The 19,940-nt window shown below is 34.8% G+C and overlaps 1 protein-coding gene across 1 annotated transcript in view; it reads left to right on the forward strand.

The window, feature by feature from the left end:
• Positions 1 to 19,940, forward strand: part of CYLC1 (cylicin 1) — a 62,125-nt gene that overhangs the window by 16,791 nt on the left and 25,394 nt on the right. The window contains exons 2-5 of the mRNA XM_070461767.1: positions 9,958 to 10,011; positions 14,377 to 14,417; positions 16,656 to 16,774; positions 18,043 to 19,848. Coding sequence (XP_070317868.1) covers positions 9,958 to 10,011; positions 14,377 to 14,417; positions 16,656 to 16,774; positions 18,043 to 19,848 — 2,020 coding nt within the window. The remainder of the gene's footprint in view (positions 1 to 9,957; positions 10,012 to 14,376; positions 14,418 to 16,655; positions 16,775 to 18,042; positions 19,849 to 19,940) is intronic.

Below are 19,940 nucleotides of genomic sequence, written 5' to 3' on the forward strand. Positions count from 1 at the left end.
ATATTTGTAATATCATAGTGATTGGAAAAGATGTCAATTATGATTTCAATCTTCTTAAATTTTCTAAAATTTATTCTTTGACATATGATCTTTTGTGGAGACTGTTCTGTGTGCTCTTGAGAGGAATATGTATCCTACTGTTATTGGATGGACTATTATGTATATGTTTGTTAGGCCCATTTGGTATCAAATATATTCCAAATTGAATTGTTCTTTATTGATTTTATGTCTGGAGGATCTATCTATTGTTGCAAGTGGGTATTGAAGTCCCGCAATATTATTGTATTGGTGTATATTTTTACCTTAAGACCTGTTAGTATCTGCTTAATATATTTAGGTATTTTAATCTTTGCTGAATATATATTTATCATTGTTATATCCTCTTATGAATTGATCTCTTTATCATCATAAAAGGACCTTCTTTTTCTCTGATTATGGTTTCTGGACTAATGTCTACTTTTTATGATGAAAGCTCTCTTTTGATTTCCAATTGTATGGAATATATTTTTCCATTACTTCATTTTGAATCTATATGTGATCTTAAAACTGAAGTGACTCTTGTGTGCATATCATATAGTTATGTCTTGTTTTTACATTCATTCAGCCACTCTATGTATTTTATTTGGAGAATTTAATCCATTTACTTTTAGAGTAATTATTGATAAATAAGAATTTACTGATGTCATATTATTCTTTCTGACAGTTTTATAGTTCCCTTGTTTCTTTCTTCCTTCATCTCTTGCTGCCTTCCTTTGTGAATTGATTAATATCATAGTAAGTTGTTTTTATTTCCCTTTTCCTTTATCTTTTGTGTATCTACTATAAGTTTTTGCCTTACAGTTACCATCAGTTTAAAAAAGTCTTATTAATGCAATACTTTATTTTTCACTGATAAATACTTAGCTTCAATTAAGTTAACATATAATCATATTACAGCATTAAAGTATCCTTAATTTGACGATATACTCCTTTTCCAAGTGTGTTGAATATATTCATATCTTTTCATGTTACTAGTTATTATCCTTTAATTTCACCTTGAAGAACTTTCATTTCCTGTAAGAAACATCTAATGGTGATGAACTCTTTAAGGTTTTTTGGTCTGAGATTTTTTTCCCATTTATTTATGAAGGAAAATTTTTGTTAGATAGAATGATCTTTGTTGGCAGGGTGTTTTTTTTTTTCCAACTGAAAGTTAATTGCTTTACAATATTGTGGCATGGTTTTTGCCATATAATGACGTGAAACAGCCACAGGTGTATATGTGTCCCTCCATCTTGAACTTCTTTCTGCATCCCATCCCTCTGGGTTGTCCCAGTGCATCTGCTTTGAGTGCCCTGCTTCATGCATCAAACTTTCACTGGTTATCTATTTTATATATGGTAATATGCATGTTTGAACACTATTCTCTCAAATCATTCCACCCCTTCCTTCTCTGACATGGTCCAAGTCTCTTCTTTATGTCTGTGTCTCTTTTTCTGTCTTGCATACAGGGTTGTCCTTATTGTCTTTCTAAATTCCATATATGTGCATTAATATACTGTATTGATGTTTCTCTTTCTGACTTACTCTGTATAATAGGCTCCAGGTTCATCCACCTCATTAGAACTAACTCAAGTGTGCTGTTTTTTATAGCTGAATAATATTCCTTTTGTTCTTTCAGACCTTTGAATATATCATCTCACTCTCTCCTGAACTGTAAGATTTCTGACTTCAATAATTCACAGATTGTTTCTTTTGATGGTATCCCATAGATCACATAGGATTTTTTCAGTCTTTTTCATTTGTTTTCTTTGTTCTATTCTGACTCAATTATTTCAAAAGTCCTGTTTTTCCATTCTTAGGATTTTTCTTCTGTTTGATCTATTCTACTTTGTGTTCTGCTACGTATTGCATTTTTATTTAATTCACCATATTCTTCGGCTTGAGAGTCTTTTTTGTGTGTGTGATTTCCACCTCTTTGTTAAACTGCTAAATTTGTTAGTGTATTGTTTCCCTAATTTCTTTCTGAATTGTCTTTCTGTGCTTTCTTGTAGCTTATCGAACTTTCTTAAAACAGCTGTTTTGAATTCTTTATTAGATAAATCATAAATCTCTATGTCTTTGTGATTGGTTGCTGGAAGATAATTATGATACTTTCGTGGTATCATGTTTCTTTGATTTTTCACGTTTTTTGAAGTCTTGCATTACTGGCTTCACATTTGAAAAAGCAGTGACTTCCTCCATTCTTTGAGAGAGAAATACCTTCCATCAGACCTGCTTGGGATTCTGGGGTTTTCTCAGACCCTCTATGGATATTTCTGCTCCATGCTTCTTGATCCCTTTTGCAGCAGAATTCTTAAGCTTGTAACCATCTTTTGGTCTTACAATGTACCAGGCCCACTGATGACAGTCTCCATTTTACTTTTCTAGTGGCAGAACGTCTCTCCTTGGCCCACAGATTCATGCCAGCTTTCTGTGCATGCTCACTGTCTTTCAAAGCTCACTCTCACCATCATTAAAAATATGTACAAGGAACCAGCCACAGGGTGAGAATATGTATGGATAAAGCACACGATATTCCAGGGGTGCCTGTGGGCCAGCTGGGGGTATCCCTAAGCAAGTCATCTCCAGCAGCTTGTGGGTAGGCTTCATGATGTAGTTTGCAACACTATAGGATTTATTTCCCTTTAATGCCCTCGGAGGGTCATATCTGCTGCTCTCTCAGCTTCTTTCTTCCACCCATGCTGCTTATGACTCAGTACTTTAGAGGTGGTGACAGAGAAATGATCCTTTTTGACAGCATCAGACACTGCAGAGGAAGCTGGATGCTCACTCACACAACCTTACTGCCTCTCATGGGAGAAATCACAGGCCAAGGAGATTTCTTTTAGCAGTATACTGTGCTACCTTAAGGGAGGGATAATGTCTATAAAATCAAGTATTCTCTGATCCTCTCCAAGCACCCAAATTTATATTTTTTGCTCTCATTATAACCTATAATCATTCTCCTGGAAATTTGGACTTCCACAAAGTCTGTCTTATCTGTGGGAGATTGTCTAAAACAATGTTCTCCAGGGAATCCTGGACCATAGTTGAAGGGGGTTGAGGCTAGTTCTTGGACCACAGCTGGAAACAAGGCCTATCATCAGCCTGCTTTCTTCTTCTCTAACCCCGTTGTTTCCCTCTTTATAAGAACTCTAGTGACTATATCTAGTGTCTTCCTGGGTAATCTAGAATAATTTCCTGTTCACAAGGTTTTAATTTAGTCACATGTGCAAAGTCCTTTTTTTTCCACCTAAAACAACATTCACAGGTTTCAGGGATTTGGATATGAATACTTTGAGGAGTCGTTTATCAACTTTTCACAGTGCTCAATATTAATTAGCTGAATGAACAGATTAATGAAAATCACATAATACTTTCTTGTTCAAATTTGAAGGATGGACTCATTCAGTTACTAGGGAATACAACTGCAAGAATAGGAATGAGTGAAAGCAAGTGGAGCAAAAACAATAGGACAAGAAAGAAGTAATTTTATAAAAGGCAGATTTGAAGTAAGGTACATATAAACTGAAAAAGAATAAAGAATTTTGAGGGAAAAATTTCACTTCAGAAAAACCTGAGTAAAAAATTGTATAATTATATGAAATGATATAGTATCTTTGAAAGTATATTTTAAGCAGCAACTGTTTTAAACAGAAAGCATAATAAGCATATTAATTATTACTGTTATTACTATTGTCATGACTATATTATTTCTCTCAAGATATTGAAAGAACAAATGTGTCTTTCCTTCGATTCATTTTTTTTTTACATCTCCATTACTGAAAAAAGGAAGAGTATTAGAGTTAATAATAATTGGATAACAGAAGCCAAATCTGTCATTCTATTCCATTATGGTTATAGATTTTTGTGTCATGTTTAAGAAACGTTTACTCCACTATCACTAAGATAATCTCCTTTGTTACCTCCTGGAAACTTTACTCTTTTACCTTTCACCTTTGGGTCTACTTTACATCTAGGATTGATTTTAGTGTGTAATGTGAGATCAGGTCAAGAAACACTTTTTTTTCCTCCTTGAAGATATCCAATTGATTAGTACTGTTTATTGAAAATCTAATTTTTCCTCAATGCATAACAACTTTGGGACAATTCATATGACCATATCTGTATAGCTCTCATTTTTTAACTCCTTAATCTGTATTGTAGGTTATTTGTCTTCAGGCTAATACTTCTTGTTGTTGTTCAGTTGCTCAGTCATGTACGACTCTGTGATCCCATGGACTGCAGCATGCCAAGCTTCCCTGTCCTTCACCATCTCCCGGAGCTTGCTCAAACTCACGTCCGTTGAGTCACTAATGCCATCCAACCATCTCATCCTCTATCATCCCCTTCTTCTTCTGACTTCTATCTTTCCCAGAATCAGGGTCTTTTCCAATGAGTTGACTCTTTGCATCAAGTGCCCAAAGTATTGGAGATTCAGCTTCGGCATCAGTCCTTCCATCCCTGATAGCTCAGTTGTTAAAGAATTCACCTGCAATTCAAGAGACCCTGGTTCAATTATTGGGTTGGGAAGAGCCGCTGGAGACGTAATAGGCTAGCCATTCCAGTATTTTGGGGCTTCCTTTGTGGCTCATCTGGCAGAAAGACCTCCTGCAATGAGGGAGACCTGGGTTCAATCTCTGGGTTGGGAAGATTCCCTGGAGAAGGAAAAGGCAACCCACTCCAGTATTCTGACCTGGAGAATTCCATAGGCTGTATAGTCCATTGGGTCACAAAGAGTTGGACATGAATATTCAGGGTTGATTTCCTTTAGGGTTGACTGGTTTGATCTCCTTGCAGCCCAGGGACTCTCAACAGTCTTCTCCAACACCACAGTTCAAAAGCGTCAGTTCTTTGGCACTCAGCTTTCTTTATGCTCAACTCTCACATTCATCCATGACCACTGGAAAAACCATAGCTTTGACTATATGGACCTTTGTCTGCAAAGTAATGTCTCTTCTTTTTAATATGCTGTCTAAGTTTGTCATGATTTTTCTTCCAAGAACAAGTGTCTTTTAATTTCATGACTACAGTCACTGTTCACAGTGATTCTGGAGCCCAAGAAGATAAAAATCTCTCACTGTTTTCATTATTTCCCCCATCTATTTGCCATGAAGGGATAAGACCAGATGCCATGATCTTCATTTTTTGAATGTTGACTTTTAAGCCAGCATTTTAACTCTCCTCTTTCACCTTCATCAAGATGCTCTTTAATTCCTCTTCACTTTCTGTCATAAGGGTGGTGCCATCTGTGTACATGAGGTTATTGACATTTCTCCTGGCAATCTTGATTCCAGCTTGTGCTTCATCCAGCCAGGCATTTCACAAGATATACTCTGCATGTAATTCAAATAAGCAGGGTGACAATACACAGCCTCATTGTACTCCTTTCCTAAATTTTAGTCAGTGCATTGTTCCATATCAGGTTCTATTTGTTGCTTCTTGACCTGTATACATCATCTTAATTGCTCTCACCTTTTAGTAAATGATATTTGGTAACATATATCAATATATAATACTGATATTTGGTAATAAATATCCTTCACATTGATTGTTTATCTTTCAAATTGTCTTGTATATTCTTGGCTCTTATTTTCATATAAAATTTAAAATTATCTAGTCAGTTATCAGAAAAAGTCAGAGAAAATTTTATTGGGATTATATTGAATCAGTGTATCAATTTGGGAAGAATTGTTACATTTATAGCATTGAACCTTCTGAATATAGTATATAGCTCTATTTACTTATGTTTTCTTTATCTTAACATTGATTTGTACCCTTCAGTGTAGAAGCATTGCACATATATTTTAAAATTTATTTTGAGTATTTTGTACTTATACTATATGTCATTAACATAAGTACAAAATGCTTAAAACCACATGCAGGTATGACCTAAATCAAATCCCTTATGATTATAGACTGGAAGTGACAAATAGATTCAAGGAATTAGATCTGATAGACACAGTGCCTGAAGAACTATGGATAGAGGTTCATGACATTGTACAGGAGGCAGTGATCAAGATCATCATCAAGAAAAATAAATGTAGAAAAGACAAAATAGTTGTCTGAGGAGGCCCTACAAATAGCTGTGAAAAGAAGAGGAGCTAAAGGCAAAGGAGAAAAGGAAAGATATTTCTATCTGAATTCAGAGTTCCAAAAAATAGTAAGGAAAGATAAGAAAGCCTTCCTCAATGATCAATGCAAAGAAATAGAAGAAAACTGTAGAATGGGAAAAGCTAGAAATCTCTTCAAAAAAATTAGAGATACCAAGGGAACATTTCACTTGAAGATAGTCACAATAAAGGACAGAAGCGGCATGGACCTAACAGAAGCAGAAGATATTAAGAAGAGGTGGAAATAATACACAGAAGAACTATACAAAAAAGATCTTCATGACCTAGATAACCACGACTGTATGATCACTCACCTAGAGCTTGACATCTTGGAATGTGAAGTGAAATGAGCTTTAAGAAGCATCCCTATGAACAAAACTAGTGGAGGTGATGGCATTCCAGTTGAGCTATTTCAAATCCTAAGAGATGATGTTGTTAAAGTGCTGCACTCAGTATGCCAGCAAATTTGGAAAACTCAGCAGTGGTCAAAGGACTGGAAAAGTTTAGTTTTCATTTCAATCCCAAAGAAGGGGAATGCCAAATAATGTTCAAACTACCACACAATTGCACTCATTCCATGTGCTAGCAATGCTTAGAATTCTCCATTCAGGCTTCAAAAGTACGTGAACCAAGAATTTCCAGATGTTCAAGCAGAAATTTAAAAAGACATAGGAAACAGAGATCAAATTGTCAACATCCATTGGATCATAGAAAAAGCAAGAGAGTTTCATAAAAAACATCTACTTCTGCTTTATTGATTACACCAAAGTCTTTGACTGTGTAGATCACAACAAACTGTGGAAAATTTTTCAAGAGGTGGGAATACCAGACCACCTTACATGCTTCCTGAGAAATCTGTATGAATGTCAAGAAGCAACACTTAGAACTGGACATGGAACAACAGACTGGTTCCAAATTGGGAAAGGAGTACGTCAAGGGTGTATATTGTCACCCTGCTTATTTAACATATGTGCAGAGTTCAGTTCAGATCAGTCCCTCAGTCGTGTCTGACTCTTTGCGACCCCATGAACTGCAGCATGCCAGGCCTTCCTGTCCATCACCAACTCCTGGTGTTTACTCAAACTCATGTGCATTGAGTCTGTGATGCCATCCAACCATCTCATCCTCGGTCGTCCCCTTTTCCTCCTGCCTTCAACCTTTCCCAGCATCAGAGTCTTTTCAAAGGAGCCAGTTCTTCGCATTAGGTAGCCAAAGTATTGGAGTTTCAGCTTCAGCATCAGTCCTTCCAATGAACACCCAAGACTGATCTCCTTTAGGATGGACTGTTTGGATCTCCTTGCAGTCCAAGGAACTCTCAAGAGTCTTCTCCAACACCACAGTTCAAAAGCATCAATTCTTGGTGCTCTGTCTTCTTTATAGTCCAACTCTCACATACATACATGACTACTGGAGAACCATAGCTTCGACTAGACAGGCCTTTGTTGGCAAAGTAATGTCTCTGCTTTTTAATATGCTGTCTAGGCTGATCATAAGTTTTCTTCCAAGGAGCAAGCTTCTTTTAATTTCATAGCTGCAGTCACAATCGGCAGTGATTTTGAAGCCCAAAAAAATAAACTCTGTCACTGTCTTCACTGTTTCCTCATCTACTTGCCATGAAGTGATGGGACCAGATGCCATGATGCAGAGTGCATCATGTGCAATGACAGGCTGAATGAAGCACAAGCTGGAATCAAGATTGCTGAGAGAAATATCAATAACTTCAGATACATAGATGACCCCACCCTTGTGACAGAACGTAAAGAGAAGCCAAAAAGCCTCTTGAGGAAAGTGGAAGAGGAGAATGAAAAAGCTGGCTTAAAACTCAACAGGGAGGGAGGTGGAAGGGGGGTTCAGGATGGGGAACACATGTACACCCATGGAGGATTCAAGTCAATGTATGGCAAAACCAATACAACATTGTAAAGTAAAATAATAAATAAATAAAATTTTTAAAAATGGAAGAGAAGAAAAAAAAAAAAAAAAACACCTCAACATTCAAAAAACTAAGATCCTAGGATCCAGTCCCATCACTCCATGGCAAACAGATGGAGAAACAATGGAAACAATGATAGACTTTATTTTTCTTTGGCTCTAAAGTTACTGCAAATGGTGGCTGCAGCCATGAAATTAAAATACGTTTGCTCCTTGGATGAAAAGCTATGACCAACCTAGACAGCATATGAAAAACCAAAGACATTACTTTGCATACAAAGTGCATCTAGTCAAAGCTATGGTTTTTCCAGTAGTCATGTGTGGATGTGAGAGTTGGACTATAAAGGAAGCTGAATGCCAAGGAATTGATACTTTTGAACTGTGGTCTTGGAGAAGACTCTTGAGAGTCTTTAAGTGCAAAGAGATCAAACCAGTCAGTTCTAAATAAATCAGTCCTGATATTCATTGGAAAGAATGATGCTGAAGCTGAAGCTCCAATACTTTGGCCAACTGATGTGAAGAACTGACTCATTGGAAAGGACTCTGATGCTGGGAAAGGTTGAAGGTGGGATGAGAAGGCAAAAACAGAGAATGAGATGGTTGGATGGCATCACTGACTTGATGGACCTGAATTTGAGCAAGTTCTGGGAGTTTGTGAGGAACAGGGAAGCCTGGCGTGCTACAGTCCATGGGTCACAAGGAGTCGGACACAGCTGAGTGATTGAACTGAACTGACAAATTGTATTATTAAAATATTTTCTACTTGCTTTGTTGTATATATAAATATAATTGATCTTCACATTTAATCTTATATCTATTTTGTTAAATTAGCTTATTAATTCTAATTGTGTGTCTATAGGTATTATGGATTTTCTACATAAACATGCTGCCTGTAAATACTAACAGTTTTATTTCTTTTTTCCCCTATTCTTAGACGTTTTGTTTATATTTTTTCTTGTCTTATTGCACTAGCTAGAATCTCCAGTAAAATGTTACATTGAAGTTGTGCTAGCAGATATCCTTTTGTTGTTCCTGAGCTTAAGGGGAATATTTCTAATGCTTCAGCACTGAGTATTCGTATTTTCTCTAGTTTTCTGTAAATATCCTTTATCAGGTTAAGGAAGTTTCTTTCCAATTTTTATTTGCTAAAATTTTACCATGAATTTGTTAGATTGCATATTGAAATGTTCATATAATTTTCCCTTCTTTATTTTGATGTGTTAATGTGGTGAATTTCAAATGTTAAGCTAACCTGAATTAAATCCTGTTTGATTGTGATAGAGTATCCTTTTTATGTATTGAATTAGATCAACTGTTTAAGGCCTGGGGTATTTATATTTATGAGGGATATAAGTCTGTGATGTTTTTCTTTTTTTTTTTTTCATTTATTTTTATTAGTTGGAGGCTAATTACTTTACAACATTGCAGTGGTTTTTGTCATACATTGAAATGAATTAGCCATGGATTTACATGTATTCCCCATTCCGGTCCCCCCTCCCACCTCCCTCTCCACCCCATCCCTCTGGGTCTTCCCAGTGCACCAGGCCCGAGCACTTGTCGCATGCATCCAACCTGGGCTGGTGATCTGTTTCACCCTAGATATACATGTTTCGATGCTGTTCTCTTGAAACATCCCACCCTCGCCTTCTCCCACAGAGTCCACAAGTCTGTTCTATACATCTGAGTCTCTTTTTCTTTTTTTGCATATAGGGTTATCGTTACCATCTTTCTAAATTCCATATATATGTGTTAGTATACTGTAATGGTCTATTAATGACCTCATCAGATTTTCGTATCAAGGTTATGTTCTTTCCATAGAATAAATTGATAAGTCCTTCTTTTTCTGTTCTTTGGAAGATTTTTTGAATAATTGTTAGTTTCTCTTCCTTAGGTGTTTGGGAGAATTAATCAATGAAGACATCCACACCTGGAATTCTCTATGTCAGTAAGTGTTTAATGATCAAACAATGTCTTTAGTATACATACGGTAACCCATATTTTCTACTTAACCCTTGTTTCAGATTTGATATGTTTTCTTTTTAAAGGAATTTGCCTATTTCATCTAAATTTTGAATATATTAGCATAAAGCTTTTGCTTCTTCATTCCTTTCTGATAATAATTTTATTATTTTTTCCTCTTATATATGTTGGCTTTGTTTTGCTGTTCTGTTTTTAGCTTCTTAAACTAGATACTTAAAACATTGACTTTTCAGCTATTCTTCTTTTCTAATTTACAAATTTAAAGTTATAAAGTTTTAAATAGGTTTTTACATCCCACAAATATTTCAATACTGTATTTACCTTATACAATTCAAAAAGTTTTAAAAATATTTTCTAGCTTCCTTTGTAATTTATTCTTTGATCCATAGATTGTATTTTTAATTTCCAATTGTTTAGATTTTTTTTCATTTTTGTTGTTGATTTCTAGCTTTATTCAACTGTAAGTAGCAAACATATGCCATATGATTTAGTACTTTGATACTTGTTGAGATTTGCTTATTGCCTAGTCTATGGTCACTTTTGTTAAATGTTCCATGTGAACTTGAAAAAAATGTATAGTATTGTGCAGTTATTTGGTGTAATGTCTTTATATTATGCTAAGTTTTGTCAATCATGTTATTCAACTTTTCTATATCTCTACTCTATATTCTTTTCCTCTTGTTCTATTAATTATTTAAATAAATATGCTAAAGTTCCCAACTATAATTGTCAGTTTTGCACATTACTTTTTCTTTTATATTTTTATGGTTTTTAGAGCTATGTCAGTGAGTACATGCATATTTAGAATTATTACATCTTTCTGTTGGATTAACCCCTTTACCTTTATAAAATATTCCTATTTATTTTTATGTATCTTAAATTTGACTTTGACATTAGTTTAGCTCCACTAGCTTATTATCCATTAAGGTACACAGTGTATCCCTTTTCCATTAAAAAAAGAAACAATAAAACATCATGTTCTCTTATATTTTAGGTTTATTTATTATAATCCAGTGACAGATTCATGGTTTAAGTGGTCTACTTAGTCTATATACTTTTCTGTGGTAAGAAAATTAAACATTAGAACTACTCACCAAATTTTTAAGTGTAAAACACAGTATTGTTAATTATAGGCCCAAAGTTACACAGAAAAACTCTATAACTTGTTGATTTTAGTCCATTTGCTTTTTTAAGTTTATTTATTTATTTATTTACTTACTTACTTACTTACTTACTTATTTATTTATTTATTTTTAGCAGCACTGGGTCTTTCTTCAGCTTCCCTGGTAGCTCAGTTGGTAAAGAATCTGCCTACAATGCAGGAGACCCTGGTTTGATTCCTGGGTCAGGAAGATCCCCTGGAAAAGGGACAGGTTACCCACCCCAGTATTCTTGGGTTTCCCTGGTGGCTCAGAGGGTAAAGAATTCACTGCATTGTTGCTGCTTGCGAGCATTTCTCTAGCTGTGGTGAGCTGGAGCTACTCTTGTTGGGCATGAGCTTCTCACTGCAGTAGCTTCTCATTACAGAGCACAGGATCTAGGTTCACAGGCTTCAGTAGTTATGGCAAACAAACTCAGTAGTTGAGGCTCGCAGGCTTAGTTGTTCTGCAGCATGTGGAAACTTTGATCCCAGACCAGGGATCAAACCTGCGTCTCCTGCTTTGGCAGACAAATTCTTACTCAATGCACACCAGGGAAGTCCCCAGACCATTTGCTTTTAATGTAACTGCTTTACGTTTGGATTTACATCTTTCATTTTAGCTTTATTATTTGCCCCATGTTTTTGTTCATTTATCCTTTATTGCTTTCCCTTATATTAATCAAACATTTTAATTACATTACCTTCTCTATTATTTTATTTATACACTTTTCATTATTCTTTAGTGGTTATGTTTTAATTTATAGAGGTATATAACAAATTAGTATCTTTACAACTCCCAGAGAATCAAGCTTCTTATAACACTTTAACTCCAATTATTTCACAAATCTTTATTACCACTATAAATTTTGTGTTTAAATTTATAATTTTTATTTTAAACTCACCAGATTATCATGTGTAAATACTTAATATTCATGTTCTGCACCCAAATATGTGCTCTCTTATGCTCTTTATTTTATCTTAAGTATGTATTACCTTAGGTCATTTCCTTCTACCTGAAGAATTCTTTTTTCTTTTTTAACTAAGAATTCTTACTTGCATTTGTTTTAGTACTTTATGCTAGCCATACAACTTTCACAATTTTTTTTATTTTAATATAAAAACAATGTTTTTATTTCACACTCACTTTTGAAAAATATTTGTCCTGTGATAAAAATCTTAAATTGTCAGGGTTTTTTTTTTTTTCTTTTTAGAACTAAATATTCCTTCCATTCTCTTCCAGCTTCTGTCACTAATTTTCCCCTGTGTTTCAAAATATAGGTTCAGATCACCTATGTAACAAAACCGTATGCACACAATCATTTATTGCACTAAAATGTACTCTTTGAAATGAATTAAAATTATCAGGATTTTAACTATATTAAAGCCCTAATGATTTGAGACTGAGGCCACTTTTATACAAGGCAGTGTGTGCTAAGTCACTTTGGTAGTGTCCAACTCTTTGTGACCCTATGGGCCATAGCTTGCAAGGCTCCTCTATCCATGGAATTCTCCAGGCAAAAATACTGGCAAAAATCTTCCCAACCCAGAGATCAAACCCACATCTCTTTCTTTTTTTTTTTTTTTTTTTTACCCACATCTCTTTCATGTCTTGAATTGGCAGGCAGATTCTTTACCATCTGGGAAGGCCATATACAAGGTAGACATGTTATGATATTTGACTCTTTTCCCATTTCTTATTGTTCCTTGATTGCCTTTTCTAGTGTTTTCCAAAATGAGATGCACATGCAAGATAATCAGTTGGAATGTGTGAACAGGGTATTACAGCTTCAATTTATGTATTTTATTTCATCTCTTAAAATTTTCTATCTTAATGCATAATTTATAAGGTATATTATTACAGTAGAATTTGAACTATCCACACATCATCTATATTGAATCATGCTCAAAAGAAAGTTTGAAAAGGATTACTTTAGACTGTAGCAAAGAAGTCAAAATCAATACAGGTGCAAAGTATTTTTCCCAGAATGTGAAGGTAGTGATCCAGCCAGCATTTCGAACTTTCAAACTATAAGATTTCCAGGATCCCAGGCCATTTAACCTTCTAGCTATGCTATAGAATAAATGTGGTTTCAATACAGATGAATAGACCACTGATCTACTTTTTTTTTTTGAAAAAGCAAACATCACAGGTTTGACTATTTCAGAAATCTATGAAGTTTTCTTTTTCAAGACCATTAATTCATAAATAGAACTGAGTGTGATTCATAACTAGAACTGAGTGTCCAAATAACCTGTGAGAGTTTTTAAATAGACTTGATCAAGCCACATCTAGAGACTCTGGGTTGCAAAGAGTTTGACACAACCGAAGTGACTTAGCACACAGAAGTACAATCTCAGAATTAGCAATGGTTCCATTCTACTGTTCCTGCTAATTAATAAGGAAGCAATACTTAAATAAAATACAATTTTAAAAAGATAAAAATTTTAAAATTAAAAACAAATTATACCATGTGTATCTTCGATAGACAACACAATCATTACAAAATTAAATGAATACTTTCCAAATGGAAACTACCATGGACCAATTGTCTCATGTGTAGGAGCAACTCAAAATACAGATCAACACTTATATGCTCCCCTCTCACACATCATTAGTGGTTTAATTTAATTTAAGTACTAAGAATATTAAAAAGTGGTAGGTTGTCTTCAAAATTTATGTAGTGAATTTAGAAGATATATGGTTCATACTGATTTAGATGTTTTCATTAGAAAATTGCAGGGGAACTAATTCTATTTATTGTTCTATATAATTAAATAAGATATTTTACATGTTATAGAATTTTTCAAATTAGTGGATTTTTTTTTTACTAAGTTAAATTTGTCATTAGTAAGTTTATTTAGATATGCACATAAGATAATATTTCCTTCTCTTTACCAAGTTTTTAAAATTAATTTATTTACTTTAATTGAAGTGTTTTTATTTCAGTTTTGATCTATAGTCTATTTTTATTCAATTTTCTGATGAGAAATACAGTCGTATACATCTATAACTTGATTTAGAGGAAGGGAATTGTGGATTAGAGGTAGACAATCTTAGATAATGGAATTCAGAGAACACATCAGATTTCTAACAGCATTACTATTAATGGCATCTTAGTAATAATAATCATTATTATTATTATTATTATTAGACATAGTATTAATTCAAACATTTTCTTTTTTAAACAGGCAAGAAATAAACATCGAATCATGTGATAATTCCATACCAAGTAAGAATTAAAATTATATTTGAAAATAATTTTAGGGAAAATGACTAGTGTCTTCCATTCAATGTGATAAAGCATAAAAAAACATTGAGTTTTTGTTAAAATCTAAGAGAAGCATGAATATTGGTATGTGTGTGTGTGTGTTTAAAATATTCCTGTAGTCAGAAAGAAGAAAGTTGACAGTTCATGTGTTGAACAGCTAAAACTTTAGGAAATATCTTTTTTTTTTTCCATTTTTTTAAATTAGTTGGAGGCTAATTACTTTACAGCATTGCAGTGGTTTTTGTCATACATTGAAATGAATCAGCCATGGATTTACATGTATTCCCCGTCCCGGTCCCCCCTCCCACCTCCCTCTCCACCCCATCCCTCTGGGTCTTCCCAGTGCACCAGGCCCGAGCACTTGTCTCATGCATCCAACCTGGGCTGGTGATCTGTTTCACCCTAGACAATATACATGTTTCGATGCTGTTCTCTTGAAACATCCCACCCTTGCCTTCTCCCACAGAGTCCACAAGTCTGTTCTATACATCTGAGTCTCTTTTTCTGTTTTGCATATAGGGTTATCATTACCATCTTTCTAAGTTCCATATATATGTGTTAGTATACTGTAATGGTCTTTATCTTTCTGGCTTACTTCGCTCTGTATATTGGGCTCCAGTTTCATCCATCTCATTAGAACTGATTCAAATGAATTCTTTTTAATGGCTGAGTAATATTCCATGGTGTATATGTACCACAGTTTCCTTATCCATTAGTCTGCTGATGGGCATCTAGGTTGCTTCCACGTCCTGGCTATTATAAACAGTGCTGCGATGAACATTGGGGTGCACGTGTCTCTTTCAGATCTGATTTCCTCGGTGTGTATGCCCAAAAGTGGGATTGCTGGGTCATATGGCAGTTCTATTTCCAGTTTTTTAAGAAATCTCCACACTGTTTATCCATGGCTGATTCATGTCAATGTATGACAAAAACCACTACAATATTGTAAAGTAATTAGCCTCTAACTAATAAAAAAAAATTAAAAAAAAAAAAAAAGAGCATGGACTCTGGAGCCAAACTATCTGTGCTTGAATCTTAACTCTTCTGCTAAATTTGTGATTTGGGGGCAAGTAATTTAACCTCTCTAGGTGCTTTATTTTTCTACATCTGTAAAACAGAGTCAATCATGAATTGTATTAACTAATCAAAGTGTTGCAATGACTAAGAGTTGATATATAGAAAGTGCTTAAAACACAGTCCAGCATATAGCAAGTGATATATATGTGTTAGCAGTTGCAGCTATCTTACTACTACTATTACTACTACTACTCTTTTATGTAACAGCTCTTTAAATATTTGAATATAATGATCACATCTCTTGTTAATCTCCAGAAGAACTATCTAAACTATCCCACTTTTCTTCTTTTGATAGCTTCCAGATAGCTTGATCCTCCTGATCACTCTATTCTGGGTGCCCTCAAATGTGTGCATGCCCCTTCTTTAAATAAGAGTGTCAGAACTGAATGTAGCATTTGTGCCTGTGGCCCTAATTTTTATGGCTTGGGATGTCATTGAGGACAGAGGAGGAGTAACATAAACACTTAATCAATTGAGACTTTTAACTGATGCTCTGTTAATAGCTATTACGGGGACTATAGAAGAAGTCATATGCTCTGCAATCTGAACAAAATGACATGAAGGTAGTGGAGATGATGGAGATGTTTGGAAGGAAACAGTTTCTTTATTTTCCATTCCTATTGTTTGGTTGTATTACTGTGACTATTATTTTCATTATACTTTAAATTGGAGGATAACTGCTTTACAATGTTTTGTTAGTTTCTGCTGCACAGCAACATGAATCAGCTATAAATATTCATATATCCCCTCCCTATTGAGCCTCCCTTCCACTACCCCATCCCACCCCTTCTGTCATCACAGAGCACTGAGCTGAGCTCCCTGTGTTATACAGGAGCTTCCCATTACCTATCTATTTTACACATGGTAGTGCATATATTGGTTTAATCTAGAAAGTAAAATTACAAATGTCATTTTAAACTTAATTTGGTTCTAAATGGAACAATCGATTTTTATTTTCCCTTAACTGTCATGCAAATAAACTACAAACTCTAGGCTGGGGGACTGTATTTTGAGTTATAATTTAGTTTAAATTAAACTGTATTCCTTGCTCAGGAATATTTCAGGACTGATGAAAGTATGGCTATTAGCTGCAAAATTGTTTCTTATCCTCTCTCATTTCAGTCATTGAATCAAACAAAAAATTATGGAATCAAAAATATTTCACTACAGCACTTCCCAAACCATCCCAGTCAGATGGAAAAAAGATATTAAGACCTTCACAAATACAAATCACAGTTCCTGTGAGTATTGACAAGATCATTTTTAATTAAATATAATATGTTACAATACATACATACAAATAAAATACATAATTTGAATTTTGATACCTTCAGGAGGCAAATATTTTAGGTGTATAATTCCCTGTATAGCAGATTGTCCCCAGCTGTTTCTGATTGAACTTATATGTGTTTCTCCATTTCAAAGGCATTTTAAAGCTCATAGGCTTGGTAAGCTGGAGAATCTAATACTGAAACTGGTGGGATCTCTCAGGAAATGTTTACCAGCTGCAAAAACATGTAAAATTTGAGTTTTAGAATAGGAGCCAATCTTGAGGTTTCAGGGCCTTTACATTTTCTTTAATCTAGAATTCAAATACCAGATACTTGGAGATTCAAGTTTTCTATTTTTTTTAATAAAGTGTAGTTATCCTTTCAACTAACCAAAAGAAAAGTTAGCTTACAGAGGTCATCCATAGTGATAGCAAAATATGTTTTAAAAGCATCTCCCAAAGCAGAGCTATAGTCAATGCATTTATTCAAGGGCCATTTATTTACATCTATAGAGATCCAAGTTTCATGCTTCTCTTCATGGTCTTCCTTTCATTCCATATAAAAATGGAAAAAATATAAGAAGTAAATGTAAAATTAGTCTATGTGGTCACTATGGCAACCAGCCTTGACAAATGTTTGGACAGAAGTAAAACAAAAATTATAATAATATGCTACTGCTACACTAATTAATGCAGATAAGACACTTGTTTTATTTTATGTATTTGTTTTCAGCAGTTCTTCACAGCAGAGATCTTAGGCTTTCAATTTGGTAAGAAAATCTTGAAAGTAGATGTAGAAATCAGGCTAACCCTGAAGCCTACAGAATTGTAAACTATCATAAGAATTATCACGGCAAACTTCAAGAGTATCAGCTTATTTTTTTTTATCTATTTTGGGGCAGAAAGGTACGCGAAATGGTTCAAAATATCTCTCCCATGTAGGAGTTCTAAATGAATTTATTATCTATTGTGAGGCCAGGTCCTGAAATGTCATGAATCATTGTCGACCCCTTCTTATCCTAATATGAATCACTGAGGATATTCTGAGGTTCCTCTTAAATTAATTTTATTTCCAAAGTGGAGTTTTCTCACATACACATACAAACACACACAGAATGTTGAAAAAGAAACAAGACACAATCTAAATAGATGGTCATCGAAAAGCTAGACTATTTGTTTCAATATGAAAAAGACATAACACATTAAAAAACTTATCATTATTCAAACCATTTTTTTCAGATACTTGACAAAAGAAATGTACATGAACTTCAGGAGCCAGCTCATATATGGATAAGGAATTCTTTAAGGACAAAATTTCAAAGTCTATCTATTAATTTAACCATCAGGAGACAGGCCTCATTCAGACATATAACCCATTCTAACAAGGCAGAATCTAGAAAGTGCAAAGATGACAAAAAAGGAACAACTTTGAAGAAAATTTCCAAGGAAGACACAGGCCCACATGAAATAGATGAGAAACCTAAAAGAGGAAATGAAGCAGATAAAACTCCATCAAAATCATCACATGAAAGTCAACTATCTAAGAAGTTACAGTCCAAATCAGAAGCAAACCCAGAATCCAAAGATTCTATACCAGTTTCAATAAAGCATCAAAACAAAGATCAGAGATATTCAAAAGATTCCAAGGAGATGGAATTTGAATCCATAAGTACAAATAAGTACTCTAAGAGCTCAAAGAATAATTCTGGTGCCATATCAGAGACTTTCTCAAAAAATAGATCAAATGTGGGTTTAAGGATGCATTCAGGGGAGTCAGATACTCTACGCATGAAATTTAATATGTTGTTAAAGAATTATTCACAGAATAATTCGAAGAAGCCCACAAAGAAGGATGTAAAAAAAGATGCAAAGGGGAAGGGCTCTGATGCTGAATCTGTAGATTCAAAAGATGCAACGAAAGATGCAAAGAAAGGTAAGAAGGGTGCAGCGAAAGACACCAAAAAGGATGCAAAGAAGGATGCAGAGTCTACTGATGCAGAATCTGGAGACTCAAAAGATGCAAAGAAAGGCAAGAAAGAGTCAAAGAAAGATGACAAGAAAAAGGATGCCAAGAAGGATGCTGCATCTGATGCAGAATCTGGAGACTCAAAGGATGCAAAGAAAGATTCGAAAAAGGGCACGAAAGATGCTAAGAAAAAGGGTGCCAAGAAAGATGCAGAGTCTACTGATGCAGAATCTGGAGACTCAGGGGATGCAAAGAAAGATTCAAAGAAAGATGATAAAAAGGGTGCTAAGAAAGATGCAGAGTCTACTGATGCAGAATCTGGAGACTCAAAGGATGAAAAGAAAGATTCAAAAAAGGGCAAGAAAGATGATAAGAAAAAGGATGCCAAGAAAGATGCAGAGTCTACTGATGCAGAATCTGGAGACTCAAAGGATGCAAAGAAAGATTCGAAAAAGGGCAAGAAAAATGACAAGAAAAAGGATGCCAAGAAGGATGCTGTGTCTACTGATGCCGATTCTGAATCTGAATGGGATGCAAAAAAGGGTGGGAAAGATTCAAAGAAAGATAAGAAAGATTTAAGGAAAGATGACAAAAAGAAGTCTGCAATGAAATCTGAAGAGTCTACTGAAACTGAGTCTGATTGGGAGTCAAAGAAGGTTAAACGAGATTCAAAGGAAGACTCCAAAAAGAGTGCAAAGAAGGACACAGAGTCTAGTGATGCTGAATCTGATGTGTCTTCCAAAAGAAACCTAAAGAAGACTGAAATGCTCAAAAGTTCCAATGCTGAATCTGAAGAGTCTCTATTTAAACCTGGACCTAAAATGAGAGTTGATGAATCAGATGCCACATCTACAGATTCAAAGAAGGATGCAGTGGAACTAAAAAGAGGAATCAAAATGCCATCCCGGAGGACTACATTCAAAGAAAAAGGAAAAGAAATAGGTGCAGGTAGAGTTCCTCCATCAAGAAAAAGACCACCACTACCTCCTTGTGAGCCTTTACTGCCATCACCTAGAGTCAAACGCCTCTGTTGGTGCCAGATGCCTCCTCCACCTCCAAAGCCAAGATACGCTCCTCTGGTATGTTTGTTCCTGTTTTATTTTTTTAGAGAAAATTTGATTAAAAATGAAAGATATATTTTAAATTTTGAATTCATATTTTCTCTGAAGAT

This window comes from Odocoileus virginianus, chromosome X (genome assembly GCF_023699985.2).
Source record: "Odocoileus virginianus isolate 20LAN1187 ecotype Illinois chromosome X, Ovbor_1.2, whole genome shotgun sequence".
Classification (NCBI taxonomy): domain Eukaryota; kingdom Metazoa; phylum Chordata; class Mammalia; order Artiodactyla; family Cervidae; genus Odocoileus; species Odocoileus virginianus.